At 61.8% G+C, this 25,172-nt stretch overlaps 2 protein-coding genes and 1 non-coding gene across 6 annotated transcripts; 1 reads left to right on the top strand and 2 right to left on the bottom strand.

The window, feature by feature from the left end:
• Positions 1–620: 620 nt before the first annotated feature.
• On the bottom strand, positions 621–9,742 carry RANBP1 (RAN binding protein 1). Of its 2 annotated transcripts, none has more exons than XM_051973236.1 (6): positions 9,611–9,742; positions 8,511–8,647; positions 5,847–6,004; positions 4,735–4,863; positions 3,868–3,933; positions 621–3,036 (listed from the first exon to the last, which is right to left on the bottom strand). In XM_051973236.1, the coding sequence occupies exons 1-6, from the start codon at positions 9,623–9,625 to the stop codon at positions 2,864–2,866; spliced, it is 678 nt and encodes a 225-aa protein (XP_051829196.1). In that variant the 5' UTR covers positions 9,626–9,742; the 3' UTR covers positions 621–2,863. The 2 variants fall into 2 exon arrangements, with proteins under 2 accessions (XP_051829196.1, XP_051829195.1); XM_051973235.1 differs by having other exon boundaries at positions 621–3,039; positions 9,611–9,740.
• Positions 3,702–3,831, bottom strand: LOC127546122 (small nucleolar RNA SNORA77). Its single transcript, XR_007949982.1, has one exon. It is a non-coding gene; the product is annotated as a small nucleolar RNA SNORA77 (small nucleolar RNA).
• Positions 9,743–9,905: 163 nt separating the features above from the next.
• Positions 9,906–24,155, top strand: TRMT2A (tRNA methyltransferase 2 homolog A). 3 transcript variants are annotated; one of them, XM_051973234.1, is made up of 12 exons: positions 9,906–10,232; positions 10,894–11,551; positions 13,607–13,715; positions 14,059–14,240; positions 14,412–14,526; positions 15,603–15,718; positions 15,835–15,946; positions 21,585–21,707; positions 21,946–22,021; positions 22,509–22,625; positions 22,699–22,795; positions 22,974–24,155. In XM_051973234.1, the coding sequence occupies exons 2-12, from the start codon at positions 10,905–10,907 to the stop codon at positions 23,281–23,283; spliced, it is 2,004 nt and encodes a 667-aa protein (XP_051829194.1). In that variant the 5' UTR covers positions 9,906–10,232; positions 10,894–10,904; the 3' UTR covers positions 23,284–24,155. The 3 variants fall into 3 exon arrangements, with proteins under 3 accessions (XP_051829194.1, XP_051829193.1, XP_051829192.1); XM_051973233.1 differs by lacking the exon at positions 9,906–10,232 and adding an exon at positions 10,245–10,465; XM_051973232.1 differs by lacking the exon at positions 9,906–10,232 and adding an exon at positions 10,245–10,528.
• Positions 24,156–25,172: the final 1,017 nt, after the last annotated feature.

The raw sequence follows: 25,172 nt of genomic DNA, 5'->3' as shown, positions 1-25,172 counted from the left end.
CCGGGACCTGCCCCAGAACTACAAAAACGGGGGTGGGGAGGACACCAGCTCCTGGGCCTCCGGTGCTTTTTCAGGCTTTCTGAGGCCATTAAATGGCGACCGATTCCTCAAAGCCGGTCCTCTCAGTCCCAGTAAGCTCTGGTGCACGCTGGAGCTGAGAGACCCGAGGAGAAGCAACTCAGGAGGCTTCTGTGGATCAGAACCGCCCGACTAAAGAAGTGGGAAATTCAGAGGCCGGGCCTTTGGGCCAAAGTTTGGTGTCTGGGCCCGGGTAGGAATTCTAAGACCATGACCCCTGCAGGTTCCAGAAACTACCTGTGCGACCCTGGCCATGTTACAACATCCCTGATTCTCGGTTCCTTTTAAAATGATCCCCGTAGCTCGTAAATATTGTAGCTGGCAATTTGAAGCCAAGGTTCCGGCCTTGCCTCCCCAGTTCCAAACTGGAAACTCTGCCGGATCTCTCGTGGGCTCTTGGCCGGTCAGCCAGCACGCCATCCCGGCAGAGGCCGGAGCCCACGTTTAGAAGCCTCCCCAAAGGTCCCCAAGGCCCCCAAGCTTTTTAGAAGCCCCCAGCCAGCTCTCCATTTTGACAAGAGGAAGCAGACACTCCGGGGAGATACATTAAGTGGCACTTTATTGGAACACAAAACAATTACAGAGTGAGACAAGATCTCTTTTTGGAAGGGGGAGAGTGCCCGGTATGCTTATACCCCACACCCCTCCCTAGCTTCTTGTTTTAAGGGGAAAGCATCTTAGGGACATACATCCCCTTTTACACACATTAACTTCAACGAAAGCATTTAAAAACATTGCCTCCCGTTCCCCAAGAACCATCACTCTGGTGGGGACAGCACAGGAGGAAATCAAAGCCAACAGAACATTCATGGAGTACAGTTTCGTGTTTCCAACGCACGGACGCCAGAGAATCCAAGGGAACGCTCGATCTCGCCATCGCGTAAGCCCCCGTGACGCTCCCCCCTCCCATCGGATTTCCCAAGGGGTCTCTGACAACCTCCTCCTTCCCGGACGGGCCGAGCCCGGTCCGAGTCACAACGCTCTACGAGACCCGACGGTGACGAGAAGAACAAAAGTTTAGCAGTTGGAGAAGAAAACTTTCGGTTAGTCGGTCTGCACGGACTCTTTCAAACAATCCCCCTCTTCCTTTGGAAGGGCACTCCACTGAGAAGGGACGGGGGGCTGGAAATTTTAAATGGACAAACACAGACCCAAACAGGGTGAACACCAAGTCAGAACGGTAACATCTATAGCTGGGACAGAATGAACACGGTGACCTCGTGGAGGATGCTAAGGAAGGACTCTCAGCAGCTGAGACGACATGCTTTCTTGGTTTGAAATAAAGCACCTTTGGTGGGTGGTGAGGAAAACAATTGAAGGAACCGGCCAAGATTAAAAATCCAACTGAAGCGAGTCCTTTGACCTAGTACTACTGAGAAACGCTATAGGCTAATATGCTTTTCAACCGCTTATGTTGCTTTCCAAAGCTCACAGTGAATAGTGGAAATAAAATGCCAGCCTGGGTGGCTTTCGGTTCTCACCGGTCACACAGCTAGTCAACACTTCTCAAGCTTATGGCAGAATAAAACCTTTAAAAAACTAAACCTTCAGCCTTGAAATCGGAAAACCGTCCTCCCTAGGGGAGGCCTTTCATCTTAAGCAAGCTGAAGGCTCTCGGCTTAAAACTGAAGAGACTACAGCAAAACGAGACGGGACCCAGGGACCCGGCCCAGGCCACAGCCGTTGGTGACGTCCCCGAGGGCACGCGGGCGGTGAGGTATTCTTCGCTTCTGGGGGCGCAGGGGAATGACGGGCCGCACCTCCTAAGGGGGGGCCGCTCGCCAGACCCGACACGTGCCCAACTCAGAGAAGCGGACCCTGACCCGGACCTCCGGCTACTGCTCTGCCATCCTTCCTCCCACCAGAGGCGCACGGCTCCCGGGTGTCGCCAAGGTCTCACCGGAGCCCCCGTGTCGCCTCGACTCCTGTGCTGACCCGCCCCACGAGGGGTGTTCCGTGGCCCAAGGACGAGAAGGTCCCCGGAGCAGGGAGGACGCCTGTGGGGGAAGGGCCTCGTGCCAGAGGAGTGAAACACAAAGGGCGGCTTAGAGAGCCGGGACCAAGAGTGGGACCTCAGCCCGGCCCCCGTGCCTACCGGGAGCAACCAAGGCCGTGACCCGCCAACCAAGGCCGCACGAGAGCCGTCTCCACCTATCTCACCTCGACTCCCAGGCTGGCCAAGGCCACGACACTAAGGTATCCAGAGAGCACAGCGAACTACCCGGGGCTTCCCGGGCCCTAGGGAAGACTTCACGACTCAAGCTATGCCAACTGTGCCCCCAACAGAATGCTGCAACTGGGCTGGGTTAGCTGGTACATCACCAATGAAGCATCTAGCTTGGGGGGAAGGGGGCGTTCCCAATCAAAGCCTGTCCACGACACCTTCAAACTCATCGAAGCACCCCCAAAAGCCCCTAAGTCACCAACACAAAGACAAAGGCACCCGACAACAACCAATGCCGGGGGTTACAGCCATCAGTGTGTTTAAGTAAACATATAAAACTCAGTCCTGTCCTTGGATGCAGCTTTCAAATGTTTTATTCACTCTTTTGGATGTACTATAAATAAGTGTTTCCACTATGGAAAAGAATGTTACGAGCGCAGTACATGTGACTGGGAATGGGTTTGCTGAAGACATCTTCGAAAGGGTAAAAGCTTAGAAAACAACCTGGAGGCTGGAATTCAGTTCTTGATATAAAGTCCCTTGTAAAAAAAAAACAAAAAAACAAAAACGAAACAAAAAATAAGAAAATAAAAGGAAAGAAGGCGAGGCCCGCGAGATGATTTATTGCAGTAACACGTCCTGGTCCTTGGTCTCCTTCGCAGGCGCCTCGGAGCTCTCGGGCTCTGGGCCGCCTTCTTTCTCCTCCTTCTCCTTCTCCTCCTCTTTCTCCTCCTTCACCGACAGCTCCGAGAACTTCTCCACCACTTTTTCGGTTCTGCTTTCCTTGCCTACTCCTGCTAAAACATCAACCGGGAGTCAGCAGCAGCCCCTACGGCACTGGCATGGCCAGGACTGGTGGGCCTGAGGTCTACAGGCTCCCCCCTCCAAGAGCAGCGTGGCTGGGCCTCTCGGGGGGCCCCTCCTCACCCTGGATCCCCAGACTCGCCACCCGGCCTAACCGGAGAGCAGAGACCACTTCAGACTTTAACCCCTCCCCGGCCTCCCCAGAGCCGTACACAAGCTGGGTCCGAGGCTCCCTTGAAGCCCAGGAGAGAAGCTGGATCCCCCAAGCTAATATTCTAAATCATTCTCCAAATAGGCAACTTTGTCATTTGAAACGCTAGATTTGGAGGCAAAAGTCAAGCTGTTTAGTCAACTTGTATAGCTTCCCACCCACTTGCTTTTAAAACCCTCCTTCCCTCCAGCGGGAAGTAAGCAGAGCTATTACTAAGTCACCCAAGGTTTCAATGCACTACACACGAAGGCATTGAAACCGGAGTCTCTAAAGGAACCAGCCTGCTCAGCCCTAGAATCACTGCCACCCCATTCAATCCCATAATTACAGCTTCTCCGATTGAGCTACACAGGAAAAGAGAAAGAGGACGCAAGCCTCTTAATTACACAGCCACGACGGGGCTCCAGAACCTGCCGGGAGACTCTCCAAGTCTCGGCTGGGCTCCGGGATGTCTCCCAGGCAGTTGCAACGGCCCTTCACCAGAGCAAGGTTTTGCAACACCGGGGGTCACTTCTCTAGCAGACCGGAAAAGCAGCAAGACTGAGGAAGGCAGTCATGTACAGAGTGAGTCTGCGGGGGACGGCGCCAATCAGCCGGGGACGCCACTTACCTTTCTTTTCTTTTTCTTCCAATTCGCTCCTGCATTCTTCAAATTTTGCCTTGAACTTCTGGGCATCTATTAAGAGAGGAAAAGAGACTTCATTCCTCCAGTCCTCCCTCCTTCTGTCCATTGCAATGGGAGGCCCTACAAAGTGCCCGCGGCCCAGGGGCCAAAGCTTTCGCTCACCTCTTGTCACTAATGTTGGCAATCGTACCCAATCCCAAGAGGGAGACGATTTCCGTTTTATTGGTGAGGAAAACGAAGGTCCCACCTCCAGGGATTTGCCTGCCTAAATCTTGAGGACACCCCAACTCCGAGACCTAAGTAAGCGTTTCGACTGTCCCTGCTCTGGGCCGGGCACTGGGCTCACAGCCCCCCTTCGGGGTGGGAGGGGCCGCCCTCATGCCCACTTCAGCTCAGCATGCCACCCGGCCCCTAAGGGGCGCTCCGCCTGCACTCCTCCCCCACTGCTGACCTCGGCCACCAAACCCTGACCCGGCGAGGCTTCCGAGACAGGAATAAGGAAGCCAAACCCCAGGCCGTTTGGGCCCTGGGCCCCGGCCCCCAGCCCTGCAGCCGCCGGAAGACCTGCTCCTCAGCCTGAGTCAGTGCCCGGCCTCTCTGGGCCTCCCTCTCCCTTCACCTGAGCCTTCCCTATTCAGTGACAGATAGCGGGGCCCCTGGTCAGGACTTAACAGGGCTCTGCTCCTCAGGAACAGAAAAGAGTGTTCCCTGCATTGGGAGCTCGAGGAACTGGGTTCTAATTTTACTTATGACCCCCATTTCCTCTTAGCTCTCCCCGCTAGCTCAGACGAGGCCTTGGGTCCCATGGCTACCCACTGACCGCCACCTCTGCCACCGGGGCCCCTCACTCACTTTCTGCATTTAGGAATCGAATCGCCAGCAGTTCGGGCTTGGGGCTTTCATCGGCGAAGTCGGCGTGTGTGTTCCAGACCCAGGCCCTGTCGCTGCCCGCGTTGGGCTTCAGTTCCATCAGTGGTGTTACTGGTGAAGGGAAGGGGGAGAAGACGGCTCAGCCCTGACAGCCCAACTCCCCGAAAAGGCAGCAGGCTCTCTGTGGTGTTACCCCCACCCCACCCCCGCTTCTCTCCTGGCTCCCGCTTCCACCTGCCTCCTCAGGTGCACTGAAAAAAGGCTTGGGGAAAACATATGCCTGGTTACATGGGGGGATTGCCGGGACCCAGCCCTGGAGCAGGGACCGCTGCCTCTGGGCCTTTGCTTCCCGGCAGAGCATCCCCTGAGCAAGAAAATGTTTTGGGGACGGACCGAAACTGATCAGGAAATCACTGACGCACCTGCCCCCCCCCCCCCAGGCGCCACCCACGTGGCTTCAAAGGCAAAATAGAGAAAGAAACCAGCAGGTAACAGGAAAGAGCAAGGGCCGTGCCCTAAGCTCGCTCTCACAGCTCGCTGTCAGACCCCCCCCCAGGTGCCAGTCACTCAAAAATGGAAGCGACACCCCCCCCCCCCCCGGTGGAAGCACACTCCCAGCAGCATCTCTCACGCTGCTCTCCCGACACCTGGGGGGTGTTGAGGGACCGAGCCCACCGACCACGGGAGGAAATCAGTTATCTCTGATCAGCAGGTTGGGCTTTTTAACATCCTCGCTTTAGAGACAAATCCCAAACCCCTCCACTTCACAGAGAAAGGGATCGAGGTGGGGTGGCCTGCCCCGGGGCCCCACTGGGGTCCTGTCGCGGCGACCTCTCACAGGATCAGCCTCACCCCCGCCTCCAGGGAGGGCCATCTGCCACCAGGCCCCAGTGTTCTCCAAGCTACCCCCCAGGGTCTCACTACCTCTGCGTGGCGCTTACTGGGCAAAGCCTCACACGACCTGCTCAGAAAAAAGACCGGCTCCTCTTTTTTAAGGGAAGCACAGAAACCTCAGCCTTGATTCTGGCTCTCAAGGTCCCACGTTAACCTCGGCCTGGGGCCGTGTCCCAGCACAACAGAACGGGGGCACGTACTATAGTGATTTGCACAGATCTTCAGAGTCTTGTCCCTTCTCATGAGCAGGCGGATGGTCCCCTTCTCCTTGTGTTTCAGCAGCTTCACGTCGCCCGTCCCTCGCTCTTTCCATTCGGGAAGGTCGTTCTCAGATGCAAACCGGAACAGCTTGGCCCTCCTGTGGAGAGACGCGCGGAGTCACGCCACCATCTGGCACCACACATGATACAACTTAAACTCTGGGGCTGCTCTGGCTCCCACGCCTCGTGAATGAGGGTTAAAAGCCGGTTCGTTTGCTTGTCTCAATCGACACATGACCCGGCTGATAGAAGAGACAAATGGGCCACATTGGCCAAATGACGATCGAGCACCATCGTGCTCATTTCACAGATGAGACAACTGAGGCACCATCTAGGCAGCCACCTAGACCTAACCTACCTGAGTGGTCAGGACCCCTGAGACTCAGGACCAGAATACTGACTGACCATCCTCCCCAGCCATGGATAAAAAGCTGGAGAGTGTGTGTGTGTGTGTGTGTGTGTGTGTGTGTGTGTGTGTGGAGGTGGAGGTGGGGCTGCTGCCGAAATGCTACCAAACGGTTACAGAAGGCTTCAGAGCCAGAGGTGACCCCTTTCAGTGGAGGAGTCCACGGGGAAGCCCTCCGAGGAGCCGGCTCCTTGGCCCATAGACAAGAGCAGAAGGGCAGGCAAGGGAGGGAGGCTGCACCCCACTTGTAAGGACCCCATGTTTCTCCCTGAAACAGGGCCCTGTCCTTCTGAGACTATGTCATGCTCTGGGTCATCCCATCCTGGAAGCACGGACCCATCATTTGAGAATCCAAGTTTCCAGGACAGCCAAAAGGCTGAGAGACGGGGGAGGGGAGAAATCTGCTCAAAGGGCCAGGACAAGAGTACAGGAGAAATGAATCAAGTAGGCACCTACTGTGTGCCAGGCCTGGGGGATGGATGCAAGGCCAGACGGTGCTCCCCACAAGGAGCCTGCATCCTTCCTGGGAGTCTACACACACACAAAGCTGATTGGAAACCAGCCTTGGGAGTAACCTACTGGTGCTGGGGGGGAGGGCAGTGACTAAGGCACAGCAGGAGGACGGCCAGGGCCAGACCACCCAGGACCGGAGGGGAGTCAGCGCTGCAAAGGGAGACTGGGCCAAGGCCGGGGGGCCAAACCACGCTGCAGGAAGAGTCCTCTCAAGGGAAAAGACTTAAGGCAGAGGCCAAACTGCAGAAAGTAACAAGGGCCAGTCGGGGGAGAGACCAGATACCAAACATAAGCTGATGTGGAGGCAGAAACGACACGTGGGTGTTGCCCACACAGCCCGGGCGGGCGGCTGCGGGGGAGGCCAGGCGCTGGGCTCTGATCGCCTCAATCAGCAGCTAGAGCTGCAGGGCTGGGGACCCTGTGTGGGCTGGGGAGAGGACACCACCATCATGCGAGCCAGAGGAATCAGAGCTGCACCGCATAGTGCCAGTGGGGAAGGGCCAGGACCCCACCAGTTCGAGGCTCCCCCAACTCCAGGAGCTCTCCATTTGGCCTTTTCCAATTCCTGTCCAATTTCCAACTCCTCTCTTTCCCTTCCTCGTTCTATCTCCAGCTTTTTCAGCCTTTCTAGCTTTCACATACTGTACTCAATTCCCGTGCAATCTCCCAGTGTCCTCAGGGCCTCCCAAATCCTCCTGATACGAGGCCTCCCTCCAAGAGTGACTCCCATCCCACCCCTGGCTTTCAGCGATTGCTCCCTCTGAAGTCACTTTCTGATTTGGACTCCGATGATATCAGAAGGCTCATGTGAGAAAACATTCCAAAGAACACCAAATCACAACCACCCCTTGTCACAGAAAAATAATCTGAATCACAATTGATCAGAGAAACGTAAATTAAGACCATCAGAGATCCCTCAGATTGACTAAGATGGAAAAAAAAAAAAGATAATGGTGAACATTGGGAGAGAAGGGGGGAAAGCTGCGACATCCACATACGTTGTTGGTGGTAGCGAACTGATCCAACCAGTCTGGAGAGCAATTTGGAACTAGGCCCAGGGGCCATCAAACCATTCATATCCTTTGACCCAGCAAAGGGTTTCTCCTGTGCTTATATCCCAAAGAGATCTTAAAAAAGGGAAAGGGACCCACATCTGCAAAAATATTTGTGACAGCCCCTTTTGTAACGAAATTGAGCAATGTCCATCCGTTGGAAAATAGCTGAATAGGTTATTGTATGTGAACATCATGGAATATTATTGTTCTGTAAGAAAAGAACAGGAGGACGATTGCAGAAAGACTGGAGAGACTGACAAGATACCGAGTGAAGTGACTAGAACCAAGAAAACATTGTTCACAGCAAGAGCAAGACTATGTTTTGACAGTGAGGAGATTCAGGCCAATTCTAATATACTTGTGATAAAGGGAACCATCACACCCAGAGAGGACTATGGGGACTGAGTGTGGATCACAAGGTTCTATTTTCACCTTTTGGGGCTTGCGTTTTCTTCCCTGTTATTCTGATTGTTCTTTGGTAACATGACTAGCAAACGCCACATGGACAGCCTGTATCAGTTTATGGGGGGGGGGGGGGGGGGTTGGGGGGGTTTCCGATCTGACACAAACCACCACCCCAGAGTGACCAGAACAGGTAACAGGAGCCCAGCCCCCACTCTTCCAACTCACATCTTAAATAGCTCCTCCTCATCTTCCTCCAGGGTCTTGATTTCCTGCTCTGGAAGAGACACGATGGGCTCGAACTGTGGATCGTGATTAGAGTCGTCCACGTTCTCGGTGGAGGTGTCGTGCTCCTCGTGGGCTTCCTGGGAAGACAAGAACCCACCCTTTTCACGGAGGAGCACACTGAGGCCCGGCCCTCCGGGGCCCTCCCCCCACCCTCCAGCTCCAGGCTGGAGGCACAGCAGGGGGTGGGCTGGGGGAGGCCTGCGGGGGATTCGGGCAGCTCCAGAGAGAACATAGGAGCATCACGTGGAGACTATGGCAGGGACCCAGGGACGCAGGACTCTATCAGCGATCCGCATATCAGAGCAACTGGAGCTCCCGGCCACCTGCTGGCGGGGAAATTCAGGGCGGGCGCCCCACCGCAGCGAGCCTAATGCCCACGGGTGTGCGAATGAGGGAAAAACCGGCCATCTAAAAGTGCCCACTGTGTGCGTGCTGGGCGGGGGCCCGCCGGCGTCTGTCACTGGGGGGGAAGGAAACTGGACTTCCCGATGGGGGCGCCGACAGAGCCCGTGGGATTACAACTCCCGCCACGCGTGGGAGCTTCCGTGGAGGACCCCCTTTCCGCGGGCTCTCCCCGGGGTTGGCGGCCGGGCTCCGCTTCTCTCCAAACCACGAGGAGTCCCCGGATTTGGGCAGGGCGCGGCCAGGGCCCCACGAGGGGACACGGAGTCGGCCCAAGGGGTCCCAACGAAAGGGGCGCCCCGCGTGACCTTGGCCCAGGCCCCGCGGGCTCCGGAGGAGGCCCGGCCGCTGGCGGCTCACGTGTCGCGGCCGCCTCCCGCCCACGTGCCTCCTCTTCCCGGGGCCCACGTGGCCGCCGGCCCGCAGAGCCTCCCTAAGCGCCGGGGACCGCAGGCAGGCTACCCTGGACTTGTCGCAGGCTTGGGCCCGGCCCGAACCCTACACCCCCCAGCCCGGCGCCGGCCGAGGCCTACGGAGGCCCGGGTGAGCCACACGCGACCGGCCTCGCTTGGGCCTGTGAGCCGCCCCCGCCGGCCTCACCACTCCCGGCCCCACGATTCCCGCACGCAAACACGCACCTTGGCGGCCGCCATCGGAACGGGGGGGCGATGCGGCGGCGGCGGCGGAGACTGGTCCCGGCGGTGCGGCGGCGCTCGGTCCGGTGCGTCCTTCGTCTAGCGCTGGCGCTTCCTCGCCCCGCGCTTACCTCAGCTCAGCCCCGCCGCCCGCGCGCGCGCGCGACCCCGGCCCCTTGACCCCGGCGGCGGCGGGAAACACGCCCCCGCCCCCGCGCATTCAAAACCAACGCAACTTTATTGAGGCGCCGGGGCCGCGGGCGGCGGACAAGCCATTGTCCCGCCCCGCCCCTCCTTCCGCCTGCTCTCTCCGCCCCCCTCCGGCTTCCCGCCCAAAGTGCCGCGCGCCGGGATGCGGGCACGCGGGCGCGCTCCCGACTGCCAAGAAACACCTCGCTCCGCCCCACCGGGCGCTTTGTGTCCCAACCAGGCCGCAGCTCCCGCCTTCCCGACGTTCACTGCGACGGCCGCGCCCACTTCCGGCCGTGCCGAAAGCGGCCGCCCACTTCCGTTTTCACGTCCGGAGGCTTTAATACGTCGAGAGAGAGGACCAATGAGCAGGGCCCGTTTCCTAGGAGAATTACTACGAGAGAGGGAAGAGGCCCAGACTGGAGGGAGGCGGTTGGTGCGTCAGGGGCGGACGTGATGACGTCATGGAGCGTCTGGGGGAATGGTTTTAGGGGCGGGAGGAGAGAGGTTAGTGGGGAAGCGGGTGGGGATGGTGTGCCTGCGGGAAGGCGTGGCACACGGCGTGCGCGATGCTAGCCGTGGCGCGCCTGCGCGGGACCTGGGCACTGGCGCGCGTGTGCGGTGGAGGCGTAGCCCGATCGCACTGGGGGCGCGTGTTCCGGCTTAAGGGTGAGGGTCTAAAGCCGTCTTCCTGGGCCACGGGTTCGAGCCCCACTCTGGTGGCCGGAGCGGGTGCGTGGCCCGGGCCTCCCATTTCCCGCCCAGGGGGAGGGAGAGAGCGATCCTGCCTAGGGGAGGGGCCGCGTCCCCCCCTTCCCCCATATCCTTAGTCTTTCCTCAGTTCCCCAGGCCCAGCAGGGACTATTTCTGCATCCCATCCTACCCACGTGATCACCCTTTGCGAGCTGAGCGGGCCTCCTGTGCCCCTCTCCCCTACTCCCCACTCTGGTCCTCCGGGGTCCCATCCTGGGGATCTACCCACCTCTGGGTACTCTGCAGGGGCCTCTAGAGAGGGCGGGCCGGGGTCTACACACCCCACCACCACACCCGCCGGGTTGGGGGGCACCCCCATGACACTGCCCCTTTTCTCCCTGCAGAGGTGGGGATTATGGCAGAGCCAGCAGGGACCAGCAGCCTAGCCTCTCCCGGGCAGCCCGCGGGGGAGGACATGGCGGAGGAGGCCGCAGAGACACCAGAGGACACCCCCGAGGGGATTCCCGAAGACACTCTTGAGGGTACCCCCGAGGATACCTCAGAGGGGGATGCGGCCGGCCTGTATGGCTACATCAAGGACGACCTGTTCACCTCTGAGATCTACAAGGTGGAGATCCAGAATGTGCCACGCTACGTGGGTTTCAACGACGTCAAGAAGTTCCTGGCCAAGTATGGCCTGCAGCCCCACAAGACCAAGCTCTTCGGCAAGCAGACGTTCGCCTTTGTGACCTTCAAGAGCGAGCAGGAGCGCGACAAGGCCCTGAAAGTGCTGCACGGGGCCCGCTGGAAGGGCCGCAACCTCAGCCTGCGCCTGGCCAAGCCTAAGGCTGACCCTCTGGCCAAGAAGAGGAAGCGCGAGGCCGACGACGGTGGCCCGGCTGAGCCCAAACGCGCTTCGCATGCCCCGGCTGGGGCTCCCGCCCAGCCGCCCAGCGCCAAACAAATCGCTGACGTGGTGACCCCGCTATGGAGCGTGCCCTATGAGGAGCAGCTGGCGCAGAAGCAGCGTGAGTGCGAACAGGTCCTGCTGAAACTGACCAAGTGAGTGGGGGGCAGGTTCTGCTGAAACTGACCAAGTGAATAGGGGGCAGGTCTTGCAGAAACTGACCGAGTGAGTGGGGGTGGGTCCTGCTGAAACTGGCCAAGTGAGTGGGGGGCGGGTCCTGCTGAAACTGGCCAAGTGAATAGGGGGCAGGTCTTGCAGAAATTGACTGTTGACTGGGGGGGGCGGGTCCTGCAGAAACTGACCAAGTGGGGGGCAGGTCCTGCAGAAACTGACCAAGTGAGTGGGGGGCGGATCCTGCAGAAACTGACCAAGTGAGTGGGGGAAGAGGTCTTGCAGAAACTGACCGAGTGGGGGGCGGGTCCTGCAGAAACTGACCAAGTGACTGGAGGGGGTGGGTCCTGCTGAAACTGACCAAGTGAGTGGGGGTGGGTCCTGCTGAAATTGACCAAGTGAGTAGGGGGGGTGGGTCTTGCAGAAACTGACCAAGTAATTGGGGGGTGGATCCTTCAGAAACTGACCAAGAAACTCCCCAAGTGAGTGGGGAGGGCTGCTGAGGGGCAGGTCCTCCACAGAGTGGCCAAGTAAGTCCTGGGAGGGAGTACAGCAGGAGGGCTGTTGCCCAGGCCAGGCCAAGCCCAGCACAGGCTCGCTAAACCCCCCTTTCACCCCAGGTTGTGTCCCAGCTGCTCCGTTCCCATTCAGTTATGGCCCCCCCATTAAGCTGGGAGGGAACCCAGGTGGTCCCTGTGGCCGGCAGACCAGCCCGTCTTCCAGCCCATTTGCTATCCCCAGGACAACAGTCCCGTCAGCCCCAGCCTCCCTCTGATACAGCCCAGAAATCTTTTCCAAAGATAATTCTGTGATGCAGGAAGGGGCTGTCTGGAGGCCACCAGGCTCTTGCCTTGTTCATTTGCTGAGCAGGACCCTAGACAAAACCTCAGTTCCTCGTCTGTAAAAGGGACACGATAAATAAGAAGCAGTCCCCTCAAGGCTTGGAAGGAGTGATGACTCTGGAAAAAAGACTGTCCTAGTCTTTAAAGGAACAGCCAAGTACCCTCCTCCAGTAGACTGACCCACAGAATGGGAAGTCTCAGTTAAGCCCCGGCCAAGTGCTGGGGCTCCAGAGGCAGAACAACCTTGGGGAGCTCCCCACCGCTCACTCAACAACCGTGGGAGCCCTTGGCTGGAGGGAGGCCACTTAGCTCTGTGTGTGTGTGTGTGTGTGTGTGTGTGTGTGTGTGGCTCCTGGGCCTATGCGTCAGCCGTTCAGACACTCCCCTGGTCAGATGCCTCCGGGGTCCCTGCCCTCTCTGGGCCCTCAGTTTCTCTGTTGGAAAGGCAGGTCTCTTCTCTTTCTGGCACCTGTGACTGCAGACCTTTGTTCAGGTAGAGTCCCCACCCTGGTCCTGCCTCAGGCCTGTATCGAGGTTGTCACCGGAGAGAGGAGGACACGGGATGGCCCGTGGTAGCCAGCACAGCCTGGCAGGCAATGCCAGCTGGAGGGGGATGGGAGAGCCTGGACTACTTTGGGGATCAGGAGGTGGTCCCTGAGGAACAAGGCTTCTGGGAGGTCACAGCCTCTGCAAAGGCCTGGAGGCGGGAGCTGAGTGTGAGTGGCAGCAGGCCGGCTCGTTGGATTGGCTCCTTGGAAGTCAAGGCGGAACTAGTCAGGGATTATTGGGTAGGCAAGTTAAAGTAAGGACAGATTCACGTAGTTTGTAAAATATCTTAAGTGTTTTTAAGGTCGCTGAGGTGGCCAATCTTAGGCTCATTTTACAGATGAGGAAGTTGAGGCTCACTGAGGTCCAGCGCCCTGCTTACGAGCAGGATTTGAACACAGTCCCCATCAGATCTGTTGCCAAATCAGGACGGCTGGCCTCGGGCTGTGTGGAAGGGCATCTGGGTGGTGGGCGCGGGATCTCCTGCGGAGGCCGGTGAGAGGGCCCTGGGTCTCGGTCTTGGGCAGCTCTGGGCCCTTCTCTGCTTATTCCTCCCTCGGTGGGGCCGGGCCAGGCCGGGCTGGGGGAGGAGAGACTCGGTGCCCTCCTGCACCATCCAGCCCGAGCGTTCCCTCGGCCGCTCTCTTCCAGGGAGATCGGCAACAACAACCGCACGCTGCTGCCCTGGCTCTTTGTGCAGAAGCAGAAATTCAACAGGATCTGCTGCCCCCTGGAAGGCATCAAGGCGTCCCCCCTGCAGGTGAGGCCCCGGGCCTGCTGTGCTCCCTGCGCCCACTGAGGCCCCTCAGCCCTGCCGGGGATGTTCTCGGGGGGCTTCTTCCTCCCCTCAGTCCCCTCTGAGGGGGGGGGACCACAGGATGGCGGGCTCCCGAGGGGGGAGGGAGTGTATTTACACGTTCACGTAATTTTTTCCTGAAGCTTGGTTGGCCACCGAAGCTCCCGCGCCCCTGATGGGCCTTGCCTGGGGGGAAGGGGTGGGAGATGGGGGGGCCTCAGGGTCTCGGGGGCGGGTCCCGCCGAGGCAGAGGCTCCCGAGTCCTCGGCAGGAAGCAGAGCATGGCCAGCGCCCCCTCTCTGCGCAGACGGAGTACCGCAACAAGTGCGAGTTCCTGATCGGCACGGGCGTGAACCAGGAGGACAAGACGGTGGGCTGCCGCCTGGGCAAGTACAAGGGCGGCACGTGCGCGGTGGTGGAGCCCTTCGACACCGTCCACATCCCGGCGGGCACCAAGCACGTGGTCCGGGCTTTCCAGGAGTACATTCGGTGGGTGAGGGCGTGTTGGGGGAGGGTCCTCAAGGGGCCTGGGCCCCCTCCCCCAGCCCCAGGCAGGGCCCGGCTTTGCTGCCAGTCTGGGTTTTTCTCGGGGTCCGCGGCTGGGCGGCTTTGCCAGGAGCGGGCGGGGTCTGGGGGGACGCTGACGTGGTGGCTCTGCAGGTCGACCCCGTACTCCGTGTACAGCCCGGAGACGTACGAGGGGCACTGGCGGCAGCTCACGGTGCGCACCAGCAGGAGCGGCGAGGTCATGGTGATCATCTACTTCCACCCCCAGGTAGCCGCTGCCTCCCGGGGTCCCGCCGCCTTCCCAGGCGCCCTTCGGGGGCCCCATCCCTGACCCAGCCCGGGCCCCTCCGGGCTCCGGCTCCTCCTCTGGGAAGGGGGGACGCTCTGGGTCCTGTCAGGAGCTGCCCTCGTCCCTGAGTGGAGGCCTTGGGCCTCCGCCTTTCCCCCCTCTCCCGACGGAGGCAGGACCCGAGGCGTGAGGGGCGGGCCCCGGAGCCAGGGGGGATTCTGGGTCTGGGAGGCCTGGGCCCGGGAGGAGGAACTGGAGGCAGGGGAAGGGCCCGGCTCAGGGGAAGGAGAGGCCTCAGCCCAAAGAGCCCGGCCTCCTGCGGCGGTCTCGGGGCTGGATCAGCGCGTGGGAGGTGGGGGGCCCGTCCGCCTGTTTCCCCGCCTGCGAGACGGGGATCCCGGCAGCTCCCACCTGTCAGGCCGCGAGGACCGGGCCGGGGCCTGGCTCCCACAGGGGCCGCTGCACACCGAGGTCCTGCGGACACGGAGTCGGGTCCCGGCTTGTCCGTCTGGCCATTGGCTAAGTACCCGCTGGGGGCCGGGGCCGGACCAAGCCCTGGGCTGCCCTCGAGCATTCTGGGGCAGACAAAGCCCCTCTGGGACCAGCAGAACTCAGGATGGGGGGAAGGGCTTCCCTAGGGATGGCTGCTGGGGCCCCAAGGGGGTCAGGAGGTCAGGGGTCAGTGAGGGGGAGGAGCCGAGCAGTGGGGGTGGGGGGTGCATATGGAGGCTTCGAAGGCCGAGCGCGGGGAGCAGCGGAGCTCGGGGAGGCCTGAGGGACAAGCGCCTGAGAGAGCTCCCGTGGCAGCGGCATCGAGGGGGTCAAGGTCAGGGGAGAGAAGTGTGCAAGGGGAGGGCAGAGCCCTGGGACCCCCGCGGGGAGGAGAGGGCGGGGGGAAGCCACAGCTGAGCAGCGGGATCGTGGGCCCGGCCCCTGTCTGGTCTGCTCCCCTGCCGAGGCCCCAGGCGCAGTCCCGGCCGTCCAGAGCTTCTGCACCCCCGGGGCCAGGCCCGAGCGTCCCTCCTCAGGGGCCCCTCGTCTCTCGGCCCTCGTAGAAGCTCAGTCAGGAGGAGCTGGCGCAGCTGAAGGCCTCCCTGGGCCAGCACTTCATGGCAGAGCCCGGCCGGCTCGGAGGGGTAACCTCGCTCTACTTTGTGGAGGAGGGGCAGAGGTAAGCTCCCTGGGCCGGGGGGAGGGGGAGCCCTCAGGTCCTCCCCGGGGGCCACCGCGCCCTGCCCCCCTCCCCCCACCCCCTGCTGCAGGCGCCTTCCTCTTGTCTGCCCTCAGAAAGTCCCCCAACCGGGAGGACCTGCCCCTGGAGCACGTGGCCGGAGACAAGTACATCCACGAGGAGCTGCTGGGGCTCAAGTTCCGCATTTCCCCTCACGCGTTTTTCCAGGTGTGTTGGCGAGCACTTAGGGAGCACCTGCTGCGTGGGCCCGGCCGGGCGCTGAGGAGACGGAGGAGGCCGGGGCGGGCGGGGGAGGGCTCAGCCCTCGGGAGAGTGGGCCTTGGGGGGACGGAGGGTCCCCGGCACTGGTTGCAGGGACACAGAATGTTGAGAGCTGGAAGGACCCTCGAGTCCCTCCTAGTGTGACCAGGCGGGGGCGTCCATAGGGACACCTGGGCCTTCGCCATCAGCGCCCTGGGAGCAGAGCCCCGCTTTGAAGGCTGGCTCGGCCAGCACGGAGCCCCTGGTTATCTGAGACCCCGGCCTGGGTCACCCCCGTCCCCGGCGGTCCTCGGGGTCCTCCCTGTGTGATCGGGAAGGAAAGGGCGGGCGGCGCTCGGAGCCACGGGCAGCTGCCCTCACAGCTTGGAACCCCCAACGGGAACTACTCCCCACGACTCTCCCCACGACAGACCGGGAGGCGGACGGTACAAGCGGGGCTGCTCCCATTTTGGGAATAAGCAAAGTGTAGCTTGGAGAGTGGAAGGGACTTGGGGGACCACAGCCTCTGGCCCTGCTCTCTGCGCCTGCCCTTTGCCCCCCGACCTCCGGCAGGCGGGACGGCTTTGTCCCCGTGACCTTTGGCAGGGATGGCTTTGTCCTTGTGACCTCCGGCAGGCGGGATGGCTTTATCCCTGTGACCTTTGGCAGGCGGGATGGCTTTGTCCTTGTGACCTCCAGCAGGCGGGATGGCTTTATCCCTGTGACCTTTGGCAGGCGGGATGGCTTTGTCCTTGTGACCTTTGGCAGGTGGGATGGCTTTGTCCTTGTGACCTTTGGCAGGTGGGATGGCTTTGTCCCCGTGACCTTTGGCAGGGATGGCTTTAGCCCCGTGACCTCCAGCAGGCGGGATGGCTTTATCCCTGTGACCTTTGGCAGGCGGGATGGCTTTGTCCCCGTGACCTTTGGCAGGGATGGCTTTGTCCTTGTGACCTTTGGCAGGGATGGCTTTGTCCTTGTGACCTCCGGCAGGGATGGCTTTGTCCTTGTGACCTCCGGCAGGGATGGCTTTGTCCTTGTGACCTTTGGCAGGGATGGCTTTGTCCTTGTGACCTTTGGCAGGGATGGCTTTGTCCCCGTGACCTCCGGCAGGGATGGCTTTGTCCTTGTGACCTCCGGCAGGGATGGCTTTGTCCCTGTGACCTTTGGCAGGGATGGCTTTGTCCCTGTGACCTCTGGCAGGGATGGCTTTGTCCCCGTGACCTCTGGCAGGGATGGCTTTGTCCTTGTGACCTCTGGCAGGGATGGCTTTGTCCCCGTGACCTCTGGCAGGGATGGCTTTGTCCCTATGACCTCCGGCAGGGAGGATGGCTTTGTCCTTATGACCTCCGGCAGGGAGGATGGCTTTGTCCCTGTGACCTCTGGCAGGGATGGCTTTGTCCCCGTGACCTCTGGCAGGGATGGCTTTGTCCTCGTGACCTCTGGCAGGGATGGCTTTGTCCTCGTGACCTCTGGCAGGGATGGCTTTGTCCCCGTGACCTCTGGCAGGGATGGCTTTGTCCTCGTGACCTCTGGCAGGGATGGCTTTGTCCTCGTGACCTCTGGCAGGGATGGCTTTGTCCTCGTGACCTCTGGCAGGGATGGCTTTGTCCTCGTGCCCTCTGGCAGGGATGGCTTTGTCCCCGTGACCTCTGGCAGGGATGGCTTTGTCCCCGTGACCTTTGGCAGGGATGGCTTTGTCCTTGTGACCTCCGGCAGGGAGGATGGCTTTGTCCCTGTGACCTCTGGCAGGGATGGCTTTGTCCCTGTGACCTCTGGCAGGGATGGCTTTGTCCCCGTGACCTTTGGCAGGGATGGCTTTAGCCCCGTGACCTCCAGCAGGCGGGATGGCTTTATCCCTGTGACCTTTGGCAGGCGGGATGGCTTTGTCCCCGTGACCTTTGGCAGGGATGGCTTTGTCCTTGTGACCTTTGGCAGGGATGGCTTTGTCCCCGTGACCTCCGGCAGGGATGGCTTTGTCCTTGTGACCTCTGGCAGGGATGGCTTTGTCCCCGTGACCTTTGGCAGGGATGGCTTTGTCCCTGTGACCTTTGGCAGGGATGGCTTTGTCCCTGTGACCTCTGGCAGGGATGGCTTTGTCCCCGTGACCTCTGGCAGGGATGGCTTTGTCCTTGTGACCTCTGGCAGGGATGGCTTTGTCCCCGTGACCTCTGGCAGGGATGGCTTTGTCCTTATGACCTCCGGCAGGGAGGATGGCTTTGTCCCTGTGACCTCTGGCAGGGATGGCTTTGTCCCTGTGACCTCTGGCAGGGATGGCTTTGTCCTTGTGACCTCTGGCAGGGATGGCTTTGTCCTCGTGACCTCTGGCAGGGATGGCTTTGTCCCCGTGACCTCTGGCAGGGATGGCTTTGTCCTTGTGACCTCTGGCAGGGATGGCTTTGTCCTTGTGACCTCTGGCAGGGATGGCTTTGTCCTCGTGACCTCTGGCAGGGATGGCTTTGTCCCCGTGACCTTTGGCAGGGATGGCTTTGTCCTTGTGACCTCCGGCAGGGAGGATGGCTTTGTCCCTGTGACCTCTGGCAGGGATGGCTTTGTCCCTGTGACCTCTGGCAGGGATGGCTTTGTCCCCGTGACCTTTGGCAGGGATGGCTTTAGCCCCGTGACCTCCAGCAGGCGGGATGGCTTTATCCCTGTGACCTTTGGCAGGCGGGATGGCTTTGTCCCCGTGACCTTTGGCAGGGATGGCTTTGTCCTTGTGACCTTTGGCAGGGATGGCTTTGTCCCCGTGACCTCCGGCAGGGATGGCTTTGTCCTTGTGACCTCCGGCAGGGATGGCTTTGTCCCCGTGACCTTTGGCAGGGATGGCTTTGTCCCCGTGACCTTTGGCAGGGATGGCTTTGTCCCTGTGACCTTTGGCAGGGATGGCTTTGTCCCTGTGACCTTTGGCAGGGATGGCTTTGTCCCCGTGACCTTTGGCAGGGATGACTTTGCTCCCGTGACCTCCGGCAGGCGGGATGGCTAGGGACGCAGGGGGCGCTCGCGGAGTGCCGGACAATCAGTGGGTCACCTCCCAGAGTGGCTTTGGGGAGGGTCCTTCCCGTCTCCTCCTCGGCCCGCAGAGCTGGGGGAGAGACAGGGAGAGGTCAGACCCAGGTTCGGCTTCCACGGGCTGGGGGCCAGGTGGGAAGGAGGTGAAGACTGAGGAGCCCCCAGGCCCTGCTGAAGCCCCGCACCAGAACTAGCCCAGGGCAATCGGCGGCCCGGAGGCGTGGCTTGGGGCGGGGAGAGCCCTGGCTCCTCCCTCTGCAGGTTCTCGGCGCCTGCCTCAGGGTTTTCTTCATGGAGGGGGATGGGCAGAACTTCAGAGGTGGAGGGAAAGGCGCCGGCAGGAGGGGGCGCCCGAGGCCGTCACAGGGTCCTGGGTGCCAGGTCCTGGAGCGCGTGAACATTTCCCCATTTATACTCACGGCCTCCCTGGGGCACACGTGGCCACCCCCGTCTTGTGATGGAGGAAACCGAGGCAAATGGGGATGTTAAGTGACTCGCAGGTTCTTGCGCCGAGAGTGTCTGAGGCCAGAGCAGGACTGGGCCCGTGCTCTGTGCCCCGCCCCCATGCTCCGTGCCCCGCCCCCGCGCTCCGTGCCCCACCCCCATGCTCTGTGCCCCGCCCCCGTGCTCTGTGCCCCGCCCCCGCGCTCCGTGCCCCGCCCCCGTGCTCTGTGCCTCGCCCCGCGCTCTGTGCCCCGCCCCCGTACTCTGAGCCCCGCCCCCGCGCTCCGTGCCCCGCCCCCGCGCTCTGTGCCCCGCCCCCGGGACCCCGGGGAGACCGGGGACGCCCCAGACTAACTCCAGCACTCGGGCCGAGTCCCAGCAAGAACGCCCACTTCCCACGAGGTCCGCTAGAATCCCGAGGAGAAGCGATGGCCCAAGGGAAGTGACAACAGTGGAGGAAAGAAAAGAAAGGGCAGCGGTGGAGGAGAAATTTGGAAAGAGAACAGTTTAACCCAAGGGGCGCACGACCTTGCCCAAGTCACCAGGTCCCCCCAAACTAAAATCGCTCAAATAGAAAATAACGAGTCCGTGAGAAAATTAAAAGCTAGAAGACCGAAAAATAGAACGAAGCGTCCGGTATCTCACGGCAAAGGCGGCCGACCTGGAAAATAGAGCGAGGAGACGCTTAAGAGTCAATGAACTGCCTGAAAACCATAGGAAGGAAAAAAGAGCCGGATTTCCCATTTCAGGAAATCTTGAGAGAAAACGGGCCAGATCTCTTAGAATCGGGGGCAAAGCACAAGCAGAATGACTCCAGTGGTCGCGGCCCGGAAGAAGCGCGCCCCTTCTTCCGCCCCCCAGCAGATTGGAAATCTTCCAGTCAAAGGAGCAGTTCCGCCGGCAGCCAGAAGGGGGCGCTTACCTAGCAAGGAGCCAGGGTCAGGCCGCAAGACTTAAGGGCCAGCACTTGGGGGGGAGAGGGGGGGAAGACGGCCCAGAGAGCAGAGGAGGAAGGTGCGGCTCAGGGCAACGGACCCTTCCAGACAGAGTCGGGGCCCTGAGGCGCAGATTGGGCGGGAGGGTGAAAGGCCCTGCCAGAAAACAGAAAGGGAGCGGTCTGGGCTCCCGGAGGGGACGCGGGGGATGGTCCAGGCGCCCCCCGAGAGCTGCGAGGTCCGCGGGGCCCGGGAGGTTTTATTGTGGGAAGAAATTAGGTCTGGGCCGCAGTGGGGGAGGCCGGGGCCGCAGTGGGGGAGGCCGGGGCCGCAGTGGGGGAGGCCGGGGCCCCTGGGAGTGCTGCCTCCCTCCCCGGGCAGGGCTTTGGGCGCGGCCTGTGGCCGTTTGTGGGGGGGGGGTTTAGTCTCCCCAACGAGGGGCCGTGTGGGGTGATCTTTAAAAGCAGGGGGAAGGGGAGCCCCGAGGCTGGGCCTTCCAAGTTGCCGGACCTGGGAAGGGCTGGGGGGGGGGGGGGAGGCCCGGGATCGGAGACGATGGGGGGAGGGAGGTAGCGGCTCACGCAGCAGGGGGAGACCTGGTGGGGCCTGAGCTGGAGGAAGGGGTGGGGGGGGGAGGCGAGGGTCTGCACCCGTGGTGGAGGGGCTGATCTCAGAGACCACGGCAGATGGGGCTTCGGTGGGGGTGAGAGAACCCAGAATGACCCCCGGTGGGAGGGGGAGGGCCCCCCAACAGAAGTGGGGGTGGCTAGAGGGAGGCTCGTTCCCGTCTGCGTCTGGCTGTAAGCGGCTGCCGGCTGGACATTCTCCATAGGAACGCGCCCTTCGGACCGGGGGACCGAGTCTGAAACGCACGGGTCCCGGCCCGTCCCTTTCCAGCTTCTGGGGGGCAGGGGCGGCCCTTTGCGCTGCCTGGCGCTTAATAAATGCGCACTGACTGTGGCCAGTAGGGAGGGGGGCCTGGGTCTAGTCATTTGGGGGCAGCTTTGGATCCCGGTCTCTGGGGACCCGGACGCCTCGGCCCTGGTGGTTTGGGGGAACGAGGGTCTCCCTGGGGATCAGCAGGCTGCTGCGGCCTGGCCGGCACTCCAGGTGGTGCCGTGGAGGCGATGGGGGCCACAGAGGGGGATGGGAAGCGGTCCCCGGCTCCTGGGGCCCCTCGGGCTCCGGCCCAGAGAGCTCACCCCGCTGTGGCTCCCCAGGTGAACACGCCGGCCGCCGAGGTCCTGTACAACACCATCCGGGACTGGGCCCAGCTGGACGGGGAGAGCACGGTGCTGGACGTGTGCTGCGGGACCGGGACCATCGGCCTCTCCCTGGCCCGGGTGAGCGCCCGAGGGGGCGGGGGTGGGGGAGGGGGGAGAGCCTGCGGTCACACACACACACCCATAAGCTCCAGGACCCACAGCAGGGGGGGGTCCACTAGGGGGCGCTGCTGCACTCTCCCACACCGGGGGCCAGCCCTGAGCTGGGGGGGAAGACGCTCCAGTCCCGGCTCTGCCCATGCTGCCTGTGGGGCCCCCGGCCAGAAGCGGCTCCTGAGCCCTCTCGTCCCCCTCGCAGAAGGTGAAGAAGGTGATCGGCATCGAGCTGTGCCAGGAAGCTGTGGAAGATGCCCGAGTGAATGCCAAGATCAATGGTGGGTCAGCCCCGGGCCCCCGGGGGGGGGGGGGGGGGGCGGAGGCAAAGCAGGCCCTGGGCGAGCGGGGGCGGGGCAGGTGCCCGTGGGGTCGTAGGGACCCAGGCAGCTCCGGCCAGGGGCTGCCCACTCTGAGTGCCCGCAGAGCCGGGGACCCCCGGGGAGGGCCGGGACAGGGCCCGCGCAGGACCCCCAGGGGTGCCAGGGGCTGCCCACTCTGAGTGCCCGCAGAGCCAGGGACCCCCGGGGAGGGCCGGGACAGGGGCCCACGCAGGACCCCCAGGGGTGCCAGGGGCTGCCCACTCTGAGTGCCCGCAGAGCCAGGGAGGGTCGGGACAGGGCCCACGCAGGACCCCCAGGGGTGCCAGGGGCTGCCCTCTCTGAGTGCCCGCAGAGCCAGGGACCCCCGGGGAGGGCCGGGACAGGGCCCACGCAGGACCCCCCGGGGGCTGGGACATGGGGCTTGACGTGGGCTCTGCCCCCGCAGCCCTGGACAACATCGAGTTCCACTGCGGCAAAGCTGAGGACCTGGTGCCCTCCCTCATCACCTCCCTGGCCTCCCAGAGGCTGACGGCCATCCTGGACCCGCCCCGAGCGGGGCTGCGTGAGTGACCGGGGCTGGGGGCGGGGAGGCCGCGGGCCGGCCGGGCCCGCTCTGACTCTGCCCCTCTGTCCAGACTCCAAAGTCATCCTGGCCATCCGGAGAGCCGAGCACCTGAAGAAGCTGCTCTACGTGTCCTGCAACCCGCGGGCGGCCATGGGCAACTTTGTGGAGTGAGTCGCACTCGCCGCTTCGGGGGCCCGGGGGGAGCCCTGCGCTGCCTGAGTCCCCCCCGGTGATCGGGGGCCCGACGGGGCCTCTAAGGGAGGGGGCGCGGGGCCGGGAGAGGACGTCCGTGGGCTGGGGCTCCCGAGCGGCGCAGGGACACTGACGCCGCTCTCCTCTCCCCAGCCTTTGCCGAGCGCCCTCCAACAGGGTGAGGGGCTCCCCCTTCCGCCCGGTGCGGGCCGTGGCCGTGGACCTGTTCCCCCAGACCCTGCACTGCGAGATGCTGATTTTGTTCGAGAGGGTGGAGCACCCCAAGGGGGAGCCCCCCAACAGCTCCTCGGCAGCCACCGCGGGGGACTGCTCCCCAGAGAGCGCATCCCCACCCACAGCCGGGGGGGCCCACGCAGAGGACCGTCCGGACGCTTTGCAGACCCCCCCCAGCGACCAGCCCAGAAGCCCGAGCCCCCTCCCCACAACAGCTTTAGTTTCCTAGCAGACTCTCCACCGGGGCCCCCCACAACCCCCAGGGCCCGGAAGCAGCAGGACCCAGAGGCCTCCTGCCCGGGGGGCGCGCGGCGGTCACCCGGCAGAGCCCCTGAAATAAATGGTTTTGGAGTTAATGCCGTCGGGTGTGGTACGGCTCCTCGGCCCCCCAGAAAGCACCCACTCCCCCACCCCCGGGACTGGCTGGGGCAGCCCCGGAGGTGGGCCCCGCCCTAGAGCCAGAGCCGGTTTGCAGATGCAGCCCCTGCAGGGAGCTCCCTCCCCCCCTGCCCAAGTGCCTGACTGTGGCTCCCGCGCCAGGCCCGATGCTGGGCCCTCCCGGCACCGGGGTGACCAGGCTTTGCCCTCTGACCTCTCTCCAGACCCGTCATCCAGAGGTCAGCCCCAGGCTGGCTGGTCACGGAGGGGCCGTCCGTCTCGGGGCCCTCCTGCTCCCTTCCACAGCCCCCCATTGTGCCCCCCAGGAGTGAGCTGATACACGGGCTTCAGTCAGGAGCCCCAGCCCCCCGGGAGGCGTCCCATCCACGGGGGGCCCAGAGGTCGCCTGCCTGGAGCCAAGCCCGGCCCGGGGCAGGGTCACCCCGAAAGGCTCCCACAGGGGCCCAGCCGAGGCTCCCCCGGTACGACCCAGCACAGCTCGGTGACCTCCCGTCCCGAGGCACCTCGAGCCCCAGCGTTTCTTCGTGAAGCCTCGACTTGTCCAACGGCCTTTGTTCTGGGGGTTTCCTTTGGCCAGCTCCAGAGTGTCTCCTATTATGTAGCCACAGGCGCGCGCGCCTCCAAACGCCGTGTGGGACGTACACGTCTGTCCATGTTCCGTTTGCCCAGTGACACATTAAAAGGACTTTAAGGTTTTCTGAAGTTTTGTGTTCCAGATTGTCTCCTTCCCTCCCCAAGACGACGGGCCAGGCAGGTTACGATGTTTACCCCGATAGGAACTTCCCTGGGAGCCTGCTTGGAGCGGACCGTCCTCCCAGGCCGGGGTCTCGCTGACAAGCCCCTCCCTGTTGGTCGTTGTGCCGGGTCCGGTGTTCGGGTTCTGGCCACTCGGCTCCGCCCCGATCCGTCCGAGTCTCTGCGGCTTTCCCGAGTCATCCCGCCTGTCGTTTCTTAGAGCACGATGAGCTCCCCGGCTCTTCAGCCATCCCCAAATCGCGGGCTCTCCGGCAGTCCCGACTCTCGGGCGCACGGGAAGAGCTGCCCCCTTTTCCTGCAGATCGGTTTTTACAATATTTTGGGGCAAATGAGCCCTTTCTCCCCATGTAGGTTCGGGTCTTTGGTTTAAGTGTCTCTCTTGGGATACAGACCTGGCCGCGCCATTTCTGGATCAAGGACGGACCCTTGTAGGGAGCTGTCAGCAGAGTTCCAACGCTCTCCAGAGCGGCTGCACTAGCTCACACCTCCACGGACGGGCTGTTTTCCCACATCCCTTCCTCCGCTGATCGCGTTTCCTCTTTCCGCTATTAGCCAGTCTGACCGGTGTGAGGGGGCACAGCAGAGGCTGAATTTGCATTTTCTCAATAGTGATTTTAGAGCATTTTTTCACATGACAATAGATAGATAACTGATTTCTTCACCTGAAAATTGAAAAACGGTATCATCTGACCACTTATCAAATGGAAAGTAACTTGTATTCTTTATAAATTTGACTTCCCTATAGATTTGAGAAATAAAGGCTTTTCTCAGAGGTCCTTGTTAGAAAAAGTTTTCCCCTGGGACACAAATGCATTTTTGGTGGATTTGTGAAATTAGCAATTAGAAACTAATGTTTGTAGTGGCAAGAACCTGGAAACTGGACGCCCATCAAATGGAGAATTGTAATGGACTGAGGTCCCAAGCACGTGAGGCTAAATAGTCATTGGACCATACTCTATTAAT

Source organism: Antechinus flavipes, chromosome 1 (genome assembly GCF_016432865.1).
Source record: "Antechinus flavipes isolate AdamAnt ecotype Samford, QLD, Australia chromosome 1, AdamAnt_v2, whole genome shotgun sequence".
NCBI lineage: Eukaryota > Metazoa > Chordata > Mammalia > Dasyuromorphia > Dasyuridae > Antechinus > Antechinus flavipes.
The sequence above is the reverse complement of the archived record's forward strand: the minus strand, read 5'-3'. Positions and strand labels throughout refer to the sequence as shown.

What these genes read in the sequence shown, in the direction of transcription:
- TRMT2A (XM_051973232.1), top strand. Translation starts at nt 10,366, where the DNA reads ATGCTAGCCGTGGCGCGCCTGCGCGGGACCTGGGCACTGGCGCGCGTG. An exon ending in TCATCTACTTCCACCCCCAG is followed by an intron (nt 14,527 to 15,602) that starts GTAGCCGCTGCC and finishes CGGCCCTCGTAG; the next exon opens with AAGCTCAGTCAGGAGGAGCT. An exon ending in TCGGCCTCTCCCTGGCCCGG is followed by an intron (nt 21,708 to 21,945) that starts GTGAGCGCCCGA and finishes TCCCCCTCGCAG; the next exon opens with AAGGTGAAGAAGGTGATCGG.
- RANBP1 (XM_051973235.1), bottom strand. An exon ending in GATCTGTGCAAATCACTATA is followed by an intron (nt 4,864 to 5,846) that starts GTACGTGCCCCC and finishes TCCCTTCACCAG; the next exon opens with TAACACCACTGATGGAACTG. An exon ending in TCGATTCCTAAATGCAGAAA is followed by an intron (nt 3,934 to 4,734) that starts GTGAGTGAGGGG and finishes CTCTCTTAATAG; the next exon opens with ATGCCCAGAAGTTCAAGGCA.